This window comes from Microtus pennsylvanicus, chromosome 5 (genome assembly GCF_037038515.1).
Source record: "Microtus pennsylvanicus isolate mMicPen1 chromosome 5, mMicPen1.hap1, whole genome shotgun sequence".
Classification (NCBI taxonomy): Eukaryota; Metazoa; Chordata; class Mammalia; order Rodentia; family Cricetidae; genus Microtus; species Microtus pennsylvanicus.
Genome location: NC_134583.1, coordinates 16,212,372 through 16,230,000, shown reverse-complemented (window position 1 = coordinate 16,230,000; position 17,629 = coordinate 16,212,372). Strand labels below are relative to the sequence as shown.

The window sequence follows — 17,629 nt, the reverse complement described above, 5'->3', positions numbered from 1 at the left end:
TTCTTTATGTCTGTGGGTTTGCGTAATGTGAGTGGACACACACATGCCATGGCTGTGTACAGAAGTCAGAGGCTGTCTTGCCAGAGTCAGTTTTTTTCTACTGTATGGGTCTTGGGGATCAGACATAAGTTGGCAGGTGGGCAGCAGGTGTCCTAACCTTAAACCATTTTTAATCCTCTCATAATTCCTTCTCTCTTTCCCTCTCCCTTCCTGTCTTCCTCCCTCCTTCCCTCCATCCCTTTCTTTCTCCCTCCTACTTTTTTTTGGAGGGGGGAAGGGCAGTTTGAGACAGGGCTACTTTTTGTAGCTTTGGAGCCTGTTCTGGAACTCGCTTTGTAGACCAGGCTAGCCTGTCCTTAAACTCACAGAGATCCACCTGTCTGCCTCCTGAGTGCTTGGATTAAAGGTGTGTGTCACTACTGCCCAGTTTCGTTACTTCCTTAATGGTCCTGACTGTTATATTCTGCAATCTACCACTTCCCAGCACCAATCCTGTGTTTTCTTAAGAGCCAATATTATAATCCTGTAAAAGAGGTTGGTTAAATTGTTAAGTATGACCAAGAGTTCTGAAATTTTTTGTGCATTTTAATTATTAAAACATTACACACTCTTTTAGTTGAATTTCTTTTTTTTTCTTTAGGTTTCTAAAGTCAGTTTTCAAACATCCACTCTGTTTTAGGTAACTGAATTACAAAGTTTCCATTATCTAATGCTAATGATCTCTAAAACAAGCTTTTGTTTCTCTTATGTCAGGTCAGACCCTGTATTCTGAAGATTGAAAATGGTCATGATTTGGTGATACATATTCATATTCTTTTTAGTGGTCTGGGTTTCAGTACATTATCAAATGATAGGATGTTATTAGAGCTACCTATCTTTTATAACTTCAATTTTATTTTTCTTTGTTTAGGATAGTATACTAGAAGAACAGTTACGAATGTATCTTCACTGTTGTTTGACACTTTGTGATTTCTGGGAGCCAAATACTTCAATTGTGACCATTCTGTGGGAATATTATAGTAAGAACCTGGTAAGTAAATAGAATATGAATTTACTCTAGAAATTTGAATTTTTTTTTTTAAGTGCACAGAATACAAATAAAAGTTTATTGTACAAAATTAAGGCTTCAGATTTCACAGTTCACCAAAACTAAAAAAAAAAAAAAAATTAGGTGACTCTATCCCCTGAACTTCAATTTCACTTCTAACCGTTAAAATGACTTGACCAAATGTAATCCAAACAAACACCATAAATAATACCAAGTCCTTTCAAACCGGCTATTCCAAAGGTTATTTCTTGGCATAGGTAATCTTCATTGCATGAGATGGTGTGATCTTAAACCCTTGCAAAGCATCTCTGGCAGCTCCAGCCTGCCCATCATTTTCAAATTCTACAAATGCAATGTCATGCCTCCCAGGTACCAAGCGAACTTCTTTGAAACCAGGGAACTGATTGAACAGCATGGATAACATCATCTCATTCGTTTCTTCTGGCAAATTATTAAGGAATAGGATATAGTTTGGAGGGTAATCGGGGACCTGAGGATTTGGTGCTGCATTTCCTTGAGTATTAGCTGAATTTGGTGTTCCCTGGCCAGGCTTTTTGTTTGCAGCTGCTGCAGCCTGTTCCATGGTTTTAGCTTTCTTCTTTTCCTTTTTCTTTTCTTTGTCAGCGAAAGTCCCACGCATTTTAGATATTATATCGGAATCTGTTTTTGCATACTGAATTCGCATTGGTTTACCATAAAAAGGAAATCCTTGTAACTGTCTCAAAGCATTTGTGGATGAGCCCAGTTCCTTAAATATAACGAAAGCCTGCCCCCTCATCTTCATGGTCTTTAAAGCCACAATATCTACCACGTGTCCAAACTGAGAAAACAGTGCATACAGGGATCTCTTCAGCTCTTCTTTGTTAATTTTATCATTCATATTGTTGATATAAATCGTGTGATTTGGCCTGATATCCATGTCTGGGAAAAACCCTTCAAATAGCCTGAAGCCTGCGCTGTCCTCTAGAAATTTGAAATTTGCTTATGATATTTGTGGAACATTTTATGATTTAATTATGAGAACTGAATTTTTTAAAATACTGATTTTTGTTTGGAGTAGAATGTAGCTTGTATGTGGTTTCATCTTTTTCAAACATTGTCTGTAGAGAGCTGGCATAAAGAATCAGCATTTGGTGTTCCTTTTCCCTAGAATGGTTAAGCAGAGTAGTTACTTCTAGTTAGAAGTATGGGATTATACAAAAGACTCATCCTGATTTATAAAGTTAAAATAATTTTTAAACTTAAGCATAATTTATTGTTTGTCTATGTGTATTTTGCCTGCATATATGCTTGTGCACTCTGTGTGTATATGTGTGTGTGTGCGCAGTGTATTCAGAGGATTCAGAGGCCTAAAGAGGATGTCAGATTCCCTGGAACTGGTGTTACAGTTGTCTGTGAGTCACCACGTGGGTGCTGGAATTGAACTTGGGTCCTTTGGAATAGCAGCCAGTGCTCTTGACCACTGGGCTGTCTCTACAACTCTCCTCACTTTTTACTATTTTGTAACTAAACAAGAAATTGGATTTAGAAGGTAAGAATTAGGAAAATAAAAAATTTGAAGGCATTTAAAGAGCTTAGTTACTTTTGTGAGTGAGAAGAGGAGGTTTAGGATGTTTGAATTTCTCAGGATAGAAAATGGTAATGGAAGGTATTCCAGAAATACTAAATTTTTATTTTTACATAAAACTTATTAAGTGAGAAAATTTTATGTGAGATATGTAGGCTGGCTGGAGAAATGCAGAGACCTGAGACAGAAGTACAGTGTTCAGTCTGTGAACATCCAAACTTTGATGAAGTTCAGACCATGAAGGACAGTATAAAGATAAGCATAATGGTAAAGTGGTCTACTTTACAGGGGCGGGTAAACTGGACTAGTTTATAGGTGGATACTAATAAACTGGCTCTCTGTGTGAACATTTGCAGCAGGAAAGTGCCCACCAGGCAAAGGCTCGAATAGAAAGCCAAATCAAAGAAGGGAAGAAAAGGACAAGTGTAGGAAATAAATAATTGAGAAGATGCAAGAGTAGTCTTATATATAGCTTTTACAAAAGAAAATGTGTTATATAAAAAAAAACTGGAGAAAGGAATCTGATGTATATACATAACAGAATTTATTCAGCCATAAGGAATAACAAAATTTTGTAATTTTGAGGAAACTGGAAAAAACCTGCCATGATCATGTTAAGTGAAATAAGCCAGCCTTAGATGAATGTCTCATATTTTCTGTCATACAAGGCATCTAAACTTATGAAAAGCAAGGCATTTAAGTAAAATGGGAGTTCTAGGGATGGGCCACAGCAACTAGACAGGGGGAAAGGAGGACAATAAGGGGAATGAGTATAGGCTTAAATGTGTATGGTGGTTTAAATGAGAAATATCTTCCATATTCTCAGCCATTTGAGTATTTGTTTTCCAGTTGATAGCTGTTTGGGTAGGTTTAGGATAGGGCCTTGCTGGAGGAAGTTTATCACTAGGGACAGGCTTTGAGATTTCAAAGACAAGAGCCATTCCCAGTTCTCTTTAATTCCTGTATGTGGATCAAGCTGTTAGTGCCCAGTGCCTATGCCAGCCACCATGTTTGCTTGCTGTCCACTTGTCTACTATAGTAGGTTCTTAGCCCTCTAGAGCAATGGTTCTCAACCTTCCTAATGCGGGGACCCTTTAATACAGTTTCTCATGTTGTGGTGCCTTACAACCATAACATTATTTTTGTTGCTACTAAATAACTATAATTTTGCTACTGCTATGAGTTGTAATTAAATATCTGCATTTTTCTATGGCCAGACAACTCCTATAAAAGGGTTGTTGTAATCACAAAGGTTTTGTGACACACAGGTTGAGAACCACTGCTCTAAAACCGTAAGTCAAATAAATCCCACAAGTTGCCTTGAGCTTGGTTTTTTTATCATAGCAACAGAAAAGTGATACAACATGCTATATGTGTATTAAAATGTCATAAAGAAATCCATTATTTTGTATATTGAGTATGTATTGTGTTTTTTATCCCAAATATTAACTGACATAACAGAAACATTGAGAAAAATGGAATAGTTTTTAAGGGTCATTCATAACATCTATGGCCAGACCAATTGCTAAAAACACATTTTGGGGAAAATATAAGATTCAGAGAGCTCTTCTGTTCTCTCTTTGTATGCTTTTTTTTTTCTTATTCTGTGTTATATGTGATAATTACAGCCCAATAAAAGCTTATTTATGATTACAGTGGAACAAGCTTTTATGGGCTAATTAGTATTTGCAGCTTTCACTTTTATTTACTAGGAAGCTTATCTATAACAGCTATGTTGTGCTTTTTTTTTTTAAATTTTTATTTAGAATAGCTCCTTCAGTATTTCTTGGCTTCCTTTGAAAGGCCTTACTAATATCATCAAGTCACCCTTGTCACTGCTTACCATGGTAAAGACCTGCTGTTGTGATAAACAAGACCCTGACCTGTACAAATCAAGCAGCAGTTACACCATTTTTCTTTGCATTTTGGCAAAAGTCATTAAGAAAGCAATGAAGAACAGTGGCCCTCATCCTTGGAAACAAGTTAAAGGAAGGTATGTGTTCTATAGTATCTTTTTTTCATAAGTGTTCACTAGTACATTTGGAAGTTTTGCTATTCATATGTTTAAGTTGTGGTTAGTCTTTGCACATTTAAAATATATTCTTTAACTTAAAAATTAAAATGAAATTTATGCCCGAGCAATGCTGAAGCGTGCATGAGCAGCCAGTATTATGGTAGTTCTATTGAACTTGTCCATACTGGGTTTCATGGCCTAAGGTGATGAGGACAAAGGACCATGTCTATTCCTCAAGAGGGCACCAGATCTCATTACAGATGGTTGTGAGCCACCATGTGGTTGTTGGGAATTGAACTCAGGATCTTTGGAAGAGCAGACAGTACTCTTAACCGCTGAACCACCTCTCCAGCCCCAAATTTTTTTGTTTTGCCAGTTTGTTATAATGAACAAACTTAATATCCATAAATTAGAGGATTTCAGTTTCTTATTCGTATAATCACTACTGAAGATTGGAATTTTAAAATACCAGAGTATTAGCAACAATTTTGACCACAATTAACTGTAATGTTACATAATCCTTTGCTCTGGTTTATTAAAAGTAATAGAATTTTTTGTTTAACTTAAAAAATTCTTTTCATGTTACATTGGTAGCTGTTAGGTTCATTGGTTAAATTTTTTGTATTTTTTTTGTCAGTGCTGCTTCCTTAAATGAGACTAGAACCTAGAAGATCTAGTTTGGTTCTCTCTCTCTCTCTCTCTCTCTCTCTCTCTCTCTCTCTCTCTCTCTCTCTCTGTGTGTGTGTGTGTGTGTGTGTGTGTGTGTGTGTGTGTGTGATCTGCTTTTGAGTTTTCTTTGTTTAATGGATCTACTTGTATTTCGTTTTCAACTTCCATGACTACGTGGAAACCCCCTTTTAATGCCTTTGTCATGAAGTATATCTCCATCTGATACTTCCTCATCTTGTTTGGTAAAAACTTTGGGAGAGAAAATATTTAATGAGGTGAATGTGGTAGTGTACCCCTCCCACACTTGGATGGTTGAGGTAGGAGAATTGTTAGCTCAAGATCATCCTAGGGTACATCGAGTTCAGGACCAGCAAGACTTATCAAACTTAAACATTTCTATGAAAATATAATACTCATGGCTCCATTAATTAATTACTGTAAATCACTTAATAACATTAATAGGGCTATACTATGTATTAACCACCATATTGGGGATAAGGAAGGAAAGAAGGAAGGAAGGAAGGAAGGAAGGAAGGAAGGAAGGAAGGAAGGAAGGAAGGAAGGAAGGAAGGAAGGAAGGAAGGAAGGGAAAGGAAGGAAGGGGGCACCTTTTTTGGGGTGACTTCTGCCACCATCCTAGCCCAGGTAGCTTTGTGCCTTCCAGGGTGGGACCCTGAGGATTAGAAATGTGAAGTAGGTCAGGAAGAGAGATGAGAAAGAAACACAGATACACAAGACAGTGAGCACAAGTCAGCAAATACTGGATGCTGAATTTCTTCCTGAGTTTTCAGTTTGCCTAGTTTTATTTTCCATATACTTTTATACCCTAATAAAAAAGGGAAGGAAGAAGACAAATGACTGCTTTAACATGATACAAAGGACAACCAGAATGGTTACTTGCTCCAAAACTTGAGATACAAGCCATTAATTCCAGAGTAAAGTATTTGATGTTTGGGCAGTGAGCTCACCCTAGACCAAGTATCCTGCAGGCAATCACTCCCTCAGTCAGACCACCTATTTCAAAAGACAGAGCAGAAGTATGCTTGAATTCTCTGACCTTTGATCAGGGTGGAGCAGATCTACCTCTATGAGTCATCTTAATGTCCAGAACATCAAATAATCTCGCACCATGGTAGGTCAGGGTAGCCACACCTGTTGTCAACAACTTTGAGAGAGCAAAATAAGCTCAAGCTCTCTGACTTTCAGACAAGGTGGAATAGACTCACATTTTTGGGTCTCCACAGGAGTTAGAATCTTGTCATTTGTGTGGGTAGATACAGAGGCTGGCATGATCATAACCCTTGAGAGGTACATACAGTAGATCCCTAGCTGACTAGCTAGATTAGCTGAAAATAGAAACTATTCAGTGAGAGGCACTGTATCAAAGTGGGGTCCATTTGAGGACGATACCTGATGCTAACCTCCGGCCTCCATATGTATGTGTTAACAAACACCTGCGTATGTGTACACATAACCATGTATACGTTTATATACCACACAAAATAATTAGCTGTATCTTATAATCATGCTGTATCATAAATATTAGAGGAAAGCATTTTTAAATGATAGATTTTAGTTAATGAAATAATTTGCTAATTTTCATGTTTTATAGAATATATTCTAAGTTTCATCAAAAAAGGATGGAAGAACTAACTGAAGTTGGCCTCCAGAACTTTTTCTGTCTTTTTCTACTGTTAGCAGCTGTTGCAGAGATAGAAGATGTAGCAAGCCATGTTTTAGACCTTCTTCGTTTCCTCAAGCCTGCCTCCACGTCATCTCATAGAGCCCTTGTTTGGAAGGGTCAGATGGCGTTCCTCCTGATGTATGTACAGAAAAATCTGGACATTGGCGTTTGGGCCGAGAAATTGTCATGTGAGTTCCAAGAGAAAGCAAAGGAATTCTTGGTTTCTAAGAATGATGAAATGGTTCAGAGACATACACTATGGACACTTCTTTCCATCTATATTGATGGTGTTCAAGAAGTATTTGAGACCAGCTCTTGCTTATATCCTTCTCATGAGCATCTTCTCAATGATGGATTTAGCATGTTACTGCGAGCCTGTCGAGAATCTGAACTTAGAACAGTGCTGAACTTTCTACAAGCTGTTCTGGCCAGAATCAGGTATGTTTCCAATGAAGTATACTACTGATGAGCTTCACTTTGGGCATACTTAGATACATACAAGTAGATGAAAGGGCTTAGTTTTTCACTACGTTGGCAGAAGTCATTAGTTTTCAAATAGTAGTTCTTCACAAGAAATCTTTTATTGAGACACAGCAACAACAGTGAAGTGAGAGCAGCCCTCTTGTGATTCTAGAAGCTTGTATTTAGACCTTTCATCTGTGCTGGCTCTCTGAAAAGTGTGTGATTACCAAAAGAGGTGTGCTATTCTGAACAAGACCTTGAGTTCAACTTTGAGGTGACTTTTATAGAAGCTCATGGAATTTTGTTCCTATAGGGGACTTGGGATATCGTATATTACTTTATTTAATTTAATATTTATTATTGTTATTATTTGAGAGAGAGTGTGTGTGATGCATGGATGTGAATGAGCATGCACATTCTATGACATATATATGGGGGGTCACAGCATAACTTTTAAGAGTCATTTCTTCTGTCCTTCCACTGCACAATCTGTAGGTCAAATTCAGGTTATCACGTTTGCACAATAAAGACTTTTACCTGGAAGCCATCTTTCCACCTTCCATATTGTACTATTATTTTAAACAGTGTTTTGAAGTTGTAGCTAAAAGATTATTTGTAATCGTAAAAGTGCTTAAAATATTTCCTTCCGTGTCTGTATATTCTGAAATTAATGTGTTGGTTTTAACAAGTAGCATATACAAGGCTTATGTTTTTAGGTCCATACTAATTGTACAGATGTATTAATTTACAGAGAACAAGTTTTAATGATGGATACAAACTGTAGTTATAATATTTGTTGAATTTTTGCCATTTTGTAAGTTTTACTTTTTGAATATGTGGGGTCTTTTTTTTTTTTTTAATGTCTTTGTTTTGGGGTTTTTCGAGACAGGATTTTTTTTCTCTGTATCCGTGACTGCACGGGAAATCACTCTGTAGACCAGGCCGACCTCAAACTCAGAGATATGCTTCCCTCTGCCTCCCTAGTGCTGGGATTAAAAGTATGAACCACCAGTTCTAGTTAAGTATATGTTCCTCAGTAAGTGAAATCTATCACTCTGTAGTCACAGTTGCTGAAAAGTTGATGAGAACTTGTATGTAGAAGTAGGGTTTGGGAGGGTAGAGAGATGGCTTAGCGGTCGAGAGCACATGTTGCTCCTGCAGAGGACTAGAGACACATGTGAGTCCAGCTGCAGGTGACTTTATACCCTCTTCTGGACATCGCGGGCACCTGCACTCACTTATGCACATATCCCCAAACAGATGAGCAGAAATTCACATAATTAATATGTATAATTTTATTTGAACTCCTATCTGCAGATAATGTAGAAACTGCATTCTTTCTGATACTACTTTAAAAAGTTTATTTTACAAGATTTTAAATATACAATGCCAGTTTATAGCTTCCTTAATTTTCTTTATCCTAATTTATATAAGTTTTTAATCGCCACTAGTTTTTATATGTATGTGCTTAAGCAGAGGTTTTCATTAGTAGTTCTTTCCTTGCCTCACCAGTGTTAAGAATATTCAGGTAAGAATGTTACAACATGCTCAGATATTTTGATGCGTGGATAGACAGAGATGTAAATTAATAATCAATTTCATAAGAAAAAACCTTTAATTATGGATCTTTGCATGGATCTTTTGTTTTTGGAGTCAGACTATATCAGTAGATTTTATTTAACAAAGACTCATTTCATTTTCTTTATTAATTTTTTTTGTAAATAATGAGTCATTTTCCTGTGCTTTTAGCCTAACTGGAAAATTCTTATTCTAGTTTTAGTTTGTCTAAATATGTCTTTCTAATGTAAAAACAAGAAAGAGGAGGGTACTTTTCTGAACTGTCTTGGTAATTGGAACTGTCATCCTTGTAAGATTTAAAAACATAGGGGTAAAGAAGGAAGGGAAGAGGCATGCATCTTGAAGAGGCAGTCATAGAAAGAAAGTAGCATAATCAATTTATTTTTCTTCTTTTCTTTTGAAGATTGGTAAATACCTTCTAATCGTAAATAATTTTACTTTTAATAGATTTTGGGGGTTGGTGGATTAAGACAGAGTCTAGGCTGGGATGACCTCAAACTCACTTTGTAGCTAAGGCTGGCCTGGTTTATTACTTCATCTAACACCCACCTTCCAAGTGTTGGGATGACAGGTGCATGCCACCATGCCTGACTTTGCATAGTTTTTAATCAAAGATTCATAACCTATAAGTACACTTACTCTAGGAATTTTCCTGTGTTCTTGAAATTATCTTCGCATTGTGAACATAATGTGGTAAAATGTGTTGTCTCCCCTTCACTCTCATTTAAGTGGTTCTCAACTAGGAATGAGTTTGCCTTCAAGGGATATTTGGTAATGTCTGGAAACACTTTTAGTTGTCATAACTAGGAAGATGCCATTCACATTTAGTGGGGAGAGGCTGTCATGCTTCTCAAGTTCTACAGTTCACCAAGTAAACCTCACAGCAGAACTCAGTGGTCCTGAGGCTGAGGATAGTTCTGTTCCTCAGTACCTTTCAGGGCTTTCTATTATTTACACCTTTGAAGCATTTATGATTCTTTGTTTAGAAATATCCTTTTCTCTTTGAGTAGTATTTTCTGGGCCATTTTTTTTATGTTGGTGTATAGATACCTACCTAGTTTTTTGTTTTGTTTTTTTGTTTTTTTGGGTGTTTCCTTATACAGATGTAGCAAAGTTTATTGGCCCTGTCCCTGTGATGAAATTTATATTAATTACCATGCTGGTTATTATCATAGTACATTTTATTTAACATTTTTATATATGCATGCATCTATATGCTTGAAGTATATCTGTAGATGCTTCTAAGACTGAGTTGCTATGTGAGTGTTTTAGATGTGAATGATTCTTACTGAATTTGCTCACTTTCATTTTTTAGATCACTGTAGAAACTTGCATAGGAAGTGTTTCTAAGACAAATGAAAGTGAACACAAAAGAAGGGAAACAAAGCTTATTTTGAAGATCAGAGAAATTTTGAAAATCAAATTTGCAGGAAGATAAAAGTTTTAAATGATTTTTCTTTTTTCTAGTTGATAGTTATCCACTAACATTAGCTTGAATCTCCTTACTGAAACTTTTCTTCATAATTCTGTAAAAGCACACTGTGTGGGCTGGAAATATGTCTTAGCAGTTAAGAGTACTTGTTCTTGGAGAGGACCTGGATTCAGTTCCCAGCAGCCACATGGTGGTTCACAACTTTTGATGACTATATAGTTCCAGGTGATCAAATGATTTCTTCTGACATACATGAACATTAGGTGCACACATGATGCATATATGCAAATAAAACACTCATATACATAAAATTTAATAAGCCTTAAAAGAACAGAGTACTAGGTATGCAAAATAATTCCTTTATTTTTTTAAAGATCTACAATTTTCAAATACTATCTTTATTAACTTTTCCATTCCTATTTATAGATAAAAATGAAATTATAGATATGTTTATCCTATTAAACTTCAGAATTGAGACTGGGTTGTTGAACAGCACTAACTGCCTCTGCCTTCTTACCCTATACTTCCCAATTTATAAAACCAAACTGAAGATGTCAATTGTGTTTAGCAATGGAAGGTAATTTCAGTAAGTAAAATCTGCATTTTGTATGCAAACCTGAAATTATCATCATTTGTGAATATCTGAATGAGTCCTTTTTTTTGTTCTAAATAAAAAATAGTTGCTTATTGGAGGCATTTGTTTGTTTTGTTTTAGTAATTATGCAGTTTATGAATCAGTAAAATGAATCAAAGTGTCAACATTTGTCTCACTTTTTGGGATCACATCGAGCACCTATATTTCATTTTTGTGACTGAAACAAATTTTTTTTCTCTAAAATTCAAATGAGTAAAGTATTTTAACATTAAAGCCAGTCTATTTTAAGAATTATTAAAATACTGCTTTTAAAAGTACCTCATGAGCTGTGAGTATTCTGCAATCCAGAAATGACTGTAAAGACTGTAGGGAACAATATATAAGGTGAAGCAGATTTCCATTTATGTTAGTAATTTTTCTTAATGGTTATGAATTGAGTTTGAGGTTTGCTATACTCTGGAGCAAGGTATGTGCCTGTCTCTGTGTGTGCATGCATATGTTGTTTGCCTTTTAGACTGGCCTATGAAAAAGTCAAATGCTTACATTGGTAACATTTAATTTCTCAAACACGTGTATTTTTTTTACATAAAGTAATAATTACAAAAAGCAATCATTCTTTTAAAAAATACATGTATGCTCATATGAATGAATGTGTCATTGGAGGTCTGCGAGGGCATATGGTCCCATGAACTGGAGTTAACAAGTGTGACCTTTGAGATGTGGATGCTGGGACCCAATCTTGGACCCTCAGGGAAACACTCTTAACTACTGTGTTATAACTGTTCCTGAAAACAGTGCTATAAAGAACAGAATATAAAAATCATATAAAATTGTTATCAAAAATAGAGGAGCTTTGAGAGAAGTCTACAGTTATTGTATGAGCAGGATGGTCCATACTACTGTTATACTGTAGGTCTAGTAACTTGTAAATTTCTTAATCTTGAATAGTAATTTGTGAACATCTGCAGTGACACTAATCATATATAAAAGACTGTGACGTGGATATTTTCATGTTAGCACTTTTAAGATAGATATTGGCAATGTAAACAAGCATTTTCTTGAGAATATTTGGTGAAAGTACCCAGAAATCACATAGAACTGTTTATTTTAAAAAGAAAGGGCAAGACCTATTTTTTACAAGTAGTTTGGTTATCTGAACATGGAGATTTTTTGATTTCTTAATAGAAAATTTGTAATTTTGTTGAAGAACATTTTGTAACCATGCTTGAATTACACTGTCTACTAAAATTACTATACAAAAGCTCAAAGCATTTTGGATAGTTTTTAAAAATTAGAGCATAGGCACCTGCTCTTCCTTCTTTAGAGCTGAGAAGAAAGCTAAATTCTTCACTTTTGATTTAAGTAGGGAAGATGGATTACATAGATTGATGATATTTATTCTTGGCTGCATCTCTGGCCAAGGGAATGGATGAAATACTTTAGCTTAACAATCTCTTCTGTTTTCAAATTCAGATGGGAATAAGGTACCAGCCCTTGCATAAATGTGTGTGCAGGTGTGTGTGTGTGTGTGTGTGTGTGTGTGTGTGTGTGTGTTGACTAGGCAACTTTAATAACTGCATGACAGAAATTATAGAATTAAGATTACTGATTAAAGGGAGAAGCAGCTCCCTTTAGGCTGTGAAGAAATAATAACTTCATATGCCACTTTCTGCTAACTGAAGCTGATGGCTCACCAGAGCAATCTTTATTGCTGATTAAGTAGGACTGTGAAAATACTGACTTAGTTATGTTAACTAAATGCCTGTTTAAAACTCTAAAAGTCAAATAGGTCTATCGGTCATCTTAGTATTTTACATTTCCTTTATGGAATCACATTTCTAGTTTTCTCTTGCTGTTATTTGAGGCTAATATAAAAATGGCAGCCTTTCATTTGTGGTTAGGTATAGCTGAAAGCTTTTCTTTAATTATATCCATTCGGCCTGCTAGAGTTAAGGGTCTGTCAGCATTTCCATTATAAACCTCTATTTTCAGGTTTTATAACATAGCTATGGAAATTAGCTCTGGGCAAAAACTTGACACTTAAGGCCTCCTGGGATTCTCCCTCCTGTCCGTCCCCCTTTCCCATTTTTACTGATGTAAGGGTGAGAGGTTTCAAAATGCCTTTTGGCACCCACAAATATCATTTGAGTTAGAAAAGAAACAATAAATTTTTAGACTTTGTACTTGTTTGTTCTAACACAAACAAGGGAAGTTGTGGACTTATGAATTTAAGCCAAATGGATATTGATCAACTGACATCCTATTTTGTGTTAAACAAGAGCCTAGTTTCAAAGTGTAAATGTATTGGATAACTTGCCCAAAATGCTAAATTAGAGGCTAAAGTATATAGCTCAAAAGGGTTGGTTAGAGTTTTTGTGATACAGTTTGTGTATAACTCTCTAGAAGATTAAGCCTCTTTTCCTTTTGAAGATACATTTTGAAAACAGACTTAAGTTTCCCTTTTCCCTCTTCTCCCCATGAGGTTAGAAGATCATCTGTTTGTTACTTAACTGTCTTGGTATCAGAGGAGGAGGGTGAGGGTGTGTGTGTACATGCACGCACATGTGAATTCAGAAATATACTTGTTATTTCTCTCAAATATTTTCCATGCTTAATACTTTTGCTGGTGTGATAACCCTTATTATAAGCAAAGGTTTTCTTTTTCTTTGCTTTGGGGAGAAAACTGGGGCTGCCTGATAGGAAAGTAGGTAGGACAAGAGGAGATGATCTCAGTTAGGGTCTGCTGTGCTGTATACTGTGCATGCCGTTTAGGGGAAAGTCAGATGAACACTGTGGACAACATGCAGGACTTCATAGTATTATTGCATGTTCTATCAATGAGAATGACTGTAGCTGTAATTACAGAAAAATAGTTTACTTCAAGTAAATCTGATTAGATAGAACTTTTCAAATAAACTGTCTTTTCTGATTCGCGTATCTTCCAGTTTACACAAAATGCCTCTGGTGCTTCATCATATATACTACTATGTAAATTTGAGGGCAGTATAGTAATAGTTTGGGGGGGCATATAAGAATACTCCACAGAGAAATACATTGCCAGTCTGTGAGAAATAAAGTCAAGCTATGTTTATTGCTTATTCAAGTGAGCCATCTGCCTGGCAGCTTTGCTTGCTCCAGAGATGGCACAGGTATCTCATAGGGAATGTAGCACAAAGTTAGTATTTAGGGAATTTATAAAATATAAACCATATAAATACATATTTATGTCATTAAGTATTTCATACATCTTGCAACTGTGTTACATATTCTACAAATTAGTATTTGACCTTATATGTACTTCATGGGTCTAGAATTTTACAGTATATTCATCTTACTTACATATTTTGTAAATTCATATGGTAACACAAACTACATTCTATTAGCAATATTTGCTTACTTTTTAAATTTTGCTAAAATAGAGTATATGTCTGGATCATTTATTGAGTTGTCAGTGAAATTTGCTGAATAGATAATCCTTTTTCCTGCATCAGAATAAAAGATTATATAAGAAAAATACTATATACCCATATCTTTATTGGCAAAGGTTTTCAAGTGAAGGTTTAAATATGTTACTCCTTTTGGGTATTTGTATAGGATTGCAATTGTTGAATCATGCTGCTTAACTTTCTGAGAAAATGCTAAATTAGTTCATATTTCTTCTTTCATATAAACAAGATGTTTCATGACACCAAGAGATCACAGCCTCACCAGTATGGCTGCTATGTGACTTTTTAAATTGTGATCTTGATGGGTATTAGGTGTTGTTTCAGAGTGATGCTGTCTGCAGTTCTTTGGAGACTTAATGTTGCTGGACATATTTTCATATGATTATTATTACTCTTATGTCTTTGGGTAAACACATGTTCAGACCTTTTACTGAGTTTTAGATATTTTAGCTGTTTATGTAGTCTAGATAAAAGAAATGCATCTAGAAATGTATGATGTACAAACATTTTCTCCTATGGATGGACTTTCTTGCTGTTGTTCTTCATAGTATAAAAGCTTTTATTTTTGATAAAGACCTATGTTTTGTTGTTGTACCTTAACTTATTTCATATTCTCTTGCTGCCTTTACCTTCTTGAAGGAGTTTACTTAAATGATTTTAACCTTAGTGATTTTCTGGTGGAAATAGAAAAAGAATTATGCATCTGTCTGGTTTTCAGGGCTATCCACAATTTGATCTTCTTGCCATCGGTTAAGTCTTTTTGTGAATTCCCCTTTATTTAATCAATTGAAACTACCTTTGAGTCTATTTTTCTATCAAAATGTGTTGAATAGTTAGACTAAAACATGACTGAAAGCTGGCCAAGGCAATGGAAGGAATCTGCACTGAACAAGGGAGAAGCATGCTTTTGAAAGTGTTACATCTAAGAACATAATTGTTCAAAGTGGTCGTCAGAAAGAGCCAATGACTCTCACAAGGGCATACAGGTAGAGTAGTAGAGACAGGAGGAAAAGAAGCCATTTAGAAGGATTGGAGGGTAATAGAAGATGATTTTACAAATTAGTACATGTGAGCTGTAGATGGAGTCAGAGTCTTATGTTGGAGGGGTCAGTCAGTATTCCAGGCAGTCAACAGATGTGTGCCTGTTTCTTCTGCTTCTTGTGAAAATTCTAGCATGCTTGATAGTTGCTACAAGGAGTACATAGTATAAAAGTGAGGGCTTAAAGGTTCATAAAACCTCCCCACTCTTATTAACAATATAATCTTAGGAAAGGACTTCTGGGCAGTGATTACTGCAGCAAAAGCAGAAAAATGGGGCTGGAGAGATGGCTCAGTGATTAAAAACACTTGTTGCTGTTCCTGGGATGACTTCCCAGAATAAATATGGTTCAAAACCATACATAACGCAGTTCCATAGTATGTAACATTTCTGACCTCTGTGAGAACCAGGCATGTGCAGACATAACACTCGTACATATAAAATCTTTTTTTAAAAAAGACAGAAAAAATGTTTGGACGGCTCTGACGTTTATCTTGTACCTATCCAGAACGACGGTTGTAATAATCTCTTTCATGCATGCACCATGTATGATTTTCTTTATTTTTTTAATCTTTGTGTAAACAGTATTATCCTTCACTCAAGTGTCTCAGAAATATACTTAATCTTTGTATCTGTGTATCTTTACTTTTGAATAATCTGTTTCATTTGAATTGTTCTAATGTCATTTATTGCTTTCAACTTTATAGTATAATTATTTTTCTGCAGAGGACACATTATTGCTAAAAGGTGTTTAATAAATTCATGTAATACTTTTAGTGTCTATTATAGCAGATACATATGATCCAGCCAAATTTAATCTATGTAATATTTGTTGATATGCTTATTACATGAATGATAGACTGATAGGAGAAAGAAACTTAGGTGTTTTTTTAAACCATAACTATTTTTTCTGTTACTTTAGGCACCATTTTTAGTAAGTAATTATTTGTATTTCTTAGTATCTTTTATTTCTGTAACAGATCTTCTCAGGAAAGCAGATATTAATGTTGGTATGTTGGTATAGGTAGGAGGATGTGGGTTTAATGTAGAATTCTACAGTTCATCTGTGTTTGCTACCTAAGCATCTATGCATAGAAAGGACCTCTAAAAGATTTTAGGAAATGCGTTCTTCCTAATAAAGGGTTTGATGCTGTTGAAAAGCAAAGCTCACCATGTTTATTGTATGCAGCTGAGTTGTTTGTGGGTATTTTTATCTTTGTTTTCCCATTCAGTAAGTATCATCAGACTGTTCTAATATTGAAATAGGGAAGCAGGTGGAGTAAGAGGGCTCAGGCTTTGCCTTTGAAATCTTCAAGAACTATTCTGTTGAAGCTGGGTCTCTAAAAACTGTTCATGCTAAAAGTAGAAATGGTTTGTGCTGGAATTGAATAAAAAGCAAGATACTTGGAGAAGGGAACTGGGAAAATAGAATAAAGAAAATAATTATTAAATATAATTTAAGAAAATTTCGCAGAGCTGGAGATTCTATGTTGAAAAGCCTAGTTACTCCAGGAGAATTTTTTGGAAACAGAATGACAACAGGGATCAGATATGCAGTTTAGAGCCTGTATCCTTAACCCAAGAAAACATGAAAGCTTCATCAGTTTTTCTCCAATATTAGTCTTGGGTGCTTTGCTTTTGGTTTCGAAATGTCTAATTATAATATAAGTCATATTTTGAATTTAAGTCCAATTCCTAGTTCATTAAAATTTTTTTGAGTATGTGAATATGATATTAAATCGATACATTCAAGATTATCTATTCAGGAAATACAAACTTGAACCTTTACCAGGTTTTGGGTTTGTTGTTTTTTGCTGCATAATTACTGCCAGAGTTTAAAGTCACCAAAATTATGATAGGGGAAATGGGAGGAAATAGAGAAAATCTACTTTTCTTAGTTGTAGAGGAAGAGAGAAAAGAGAAGGGTAGGGAAAAGACATGTACACTAGATTAAGGGCATTGAGCTGCACAGAGCGAAAGGAATGCACTTTGTAAAGAAGCCACTTGGTTCCCGCTCAGTTGTGTACTTTCTGTACCCACTGGAGCTTTTCTCATTGGTCAGTAGTAATACATTAGAAGATGTTGAGGAGAGGTG

General features: G+C 35.5%; 1 protein-coding gene and 1 pseudogene across 4 annotated transcripts in view; one reads left to right on the top strand and one right to left on the bottom strand.

Moving 5' to 3' along the window:
- The window catches only part of Mms22l (MMS22 like, DNA repair protein), a 110,641-nt gene that overhangs the window by 33,915 nt on the left and 59,097 nt on the right, over window positions 1-17,629 (top strand). For all 4 annotated transcript variants that reach the window (XM_075971305.1, XM_075971304.1, XM_075971307.1 and 1 more), the window contains 3 exons: window positions 911-1,030; window positions 4,382-4,608; window positions 6,911-7,420. In XM_075971305.1, coding sequence (XP_075827420.1) covers window positions 911-1,030; window positions 4,382-4,608; window positions 6,911-7,420 — 857 coding nt within the window. The remainder of the gene's footprint in view (window positions 1-910; window positions 1,031-4,381; window positions 4,609-6,910; window positions 7,421-17,629) is intronic.
- Window positions 1,093-2,005, bottom strand: LOC142850709 (U2 small nuclear ribonucleoprotein B'' pseudogene; annotated as a pseudogene).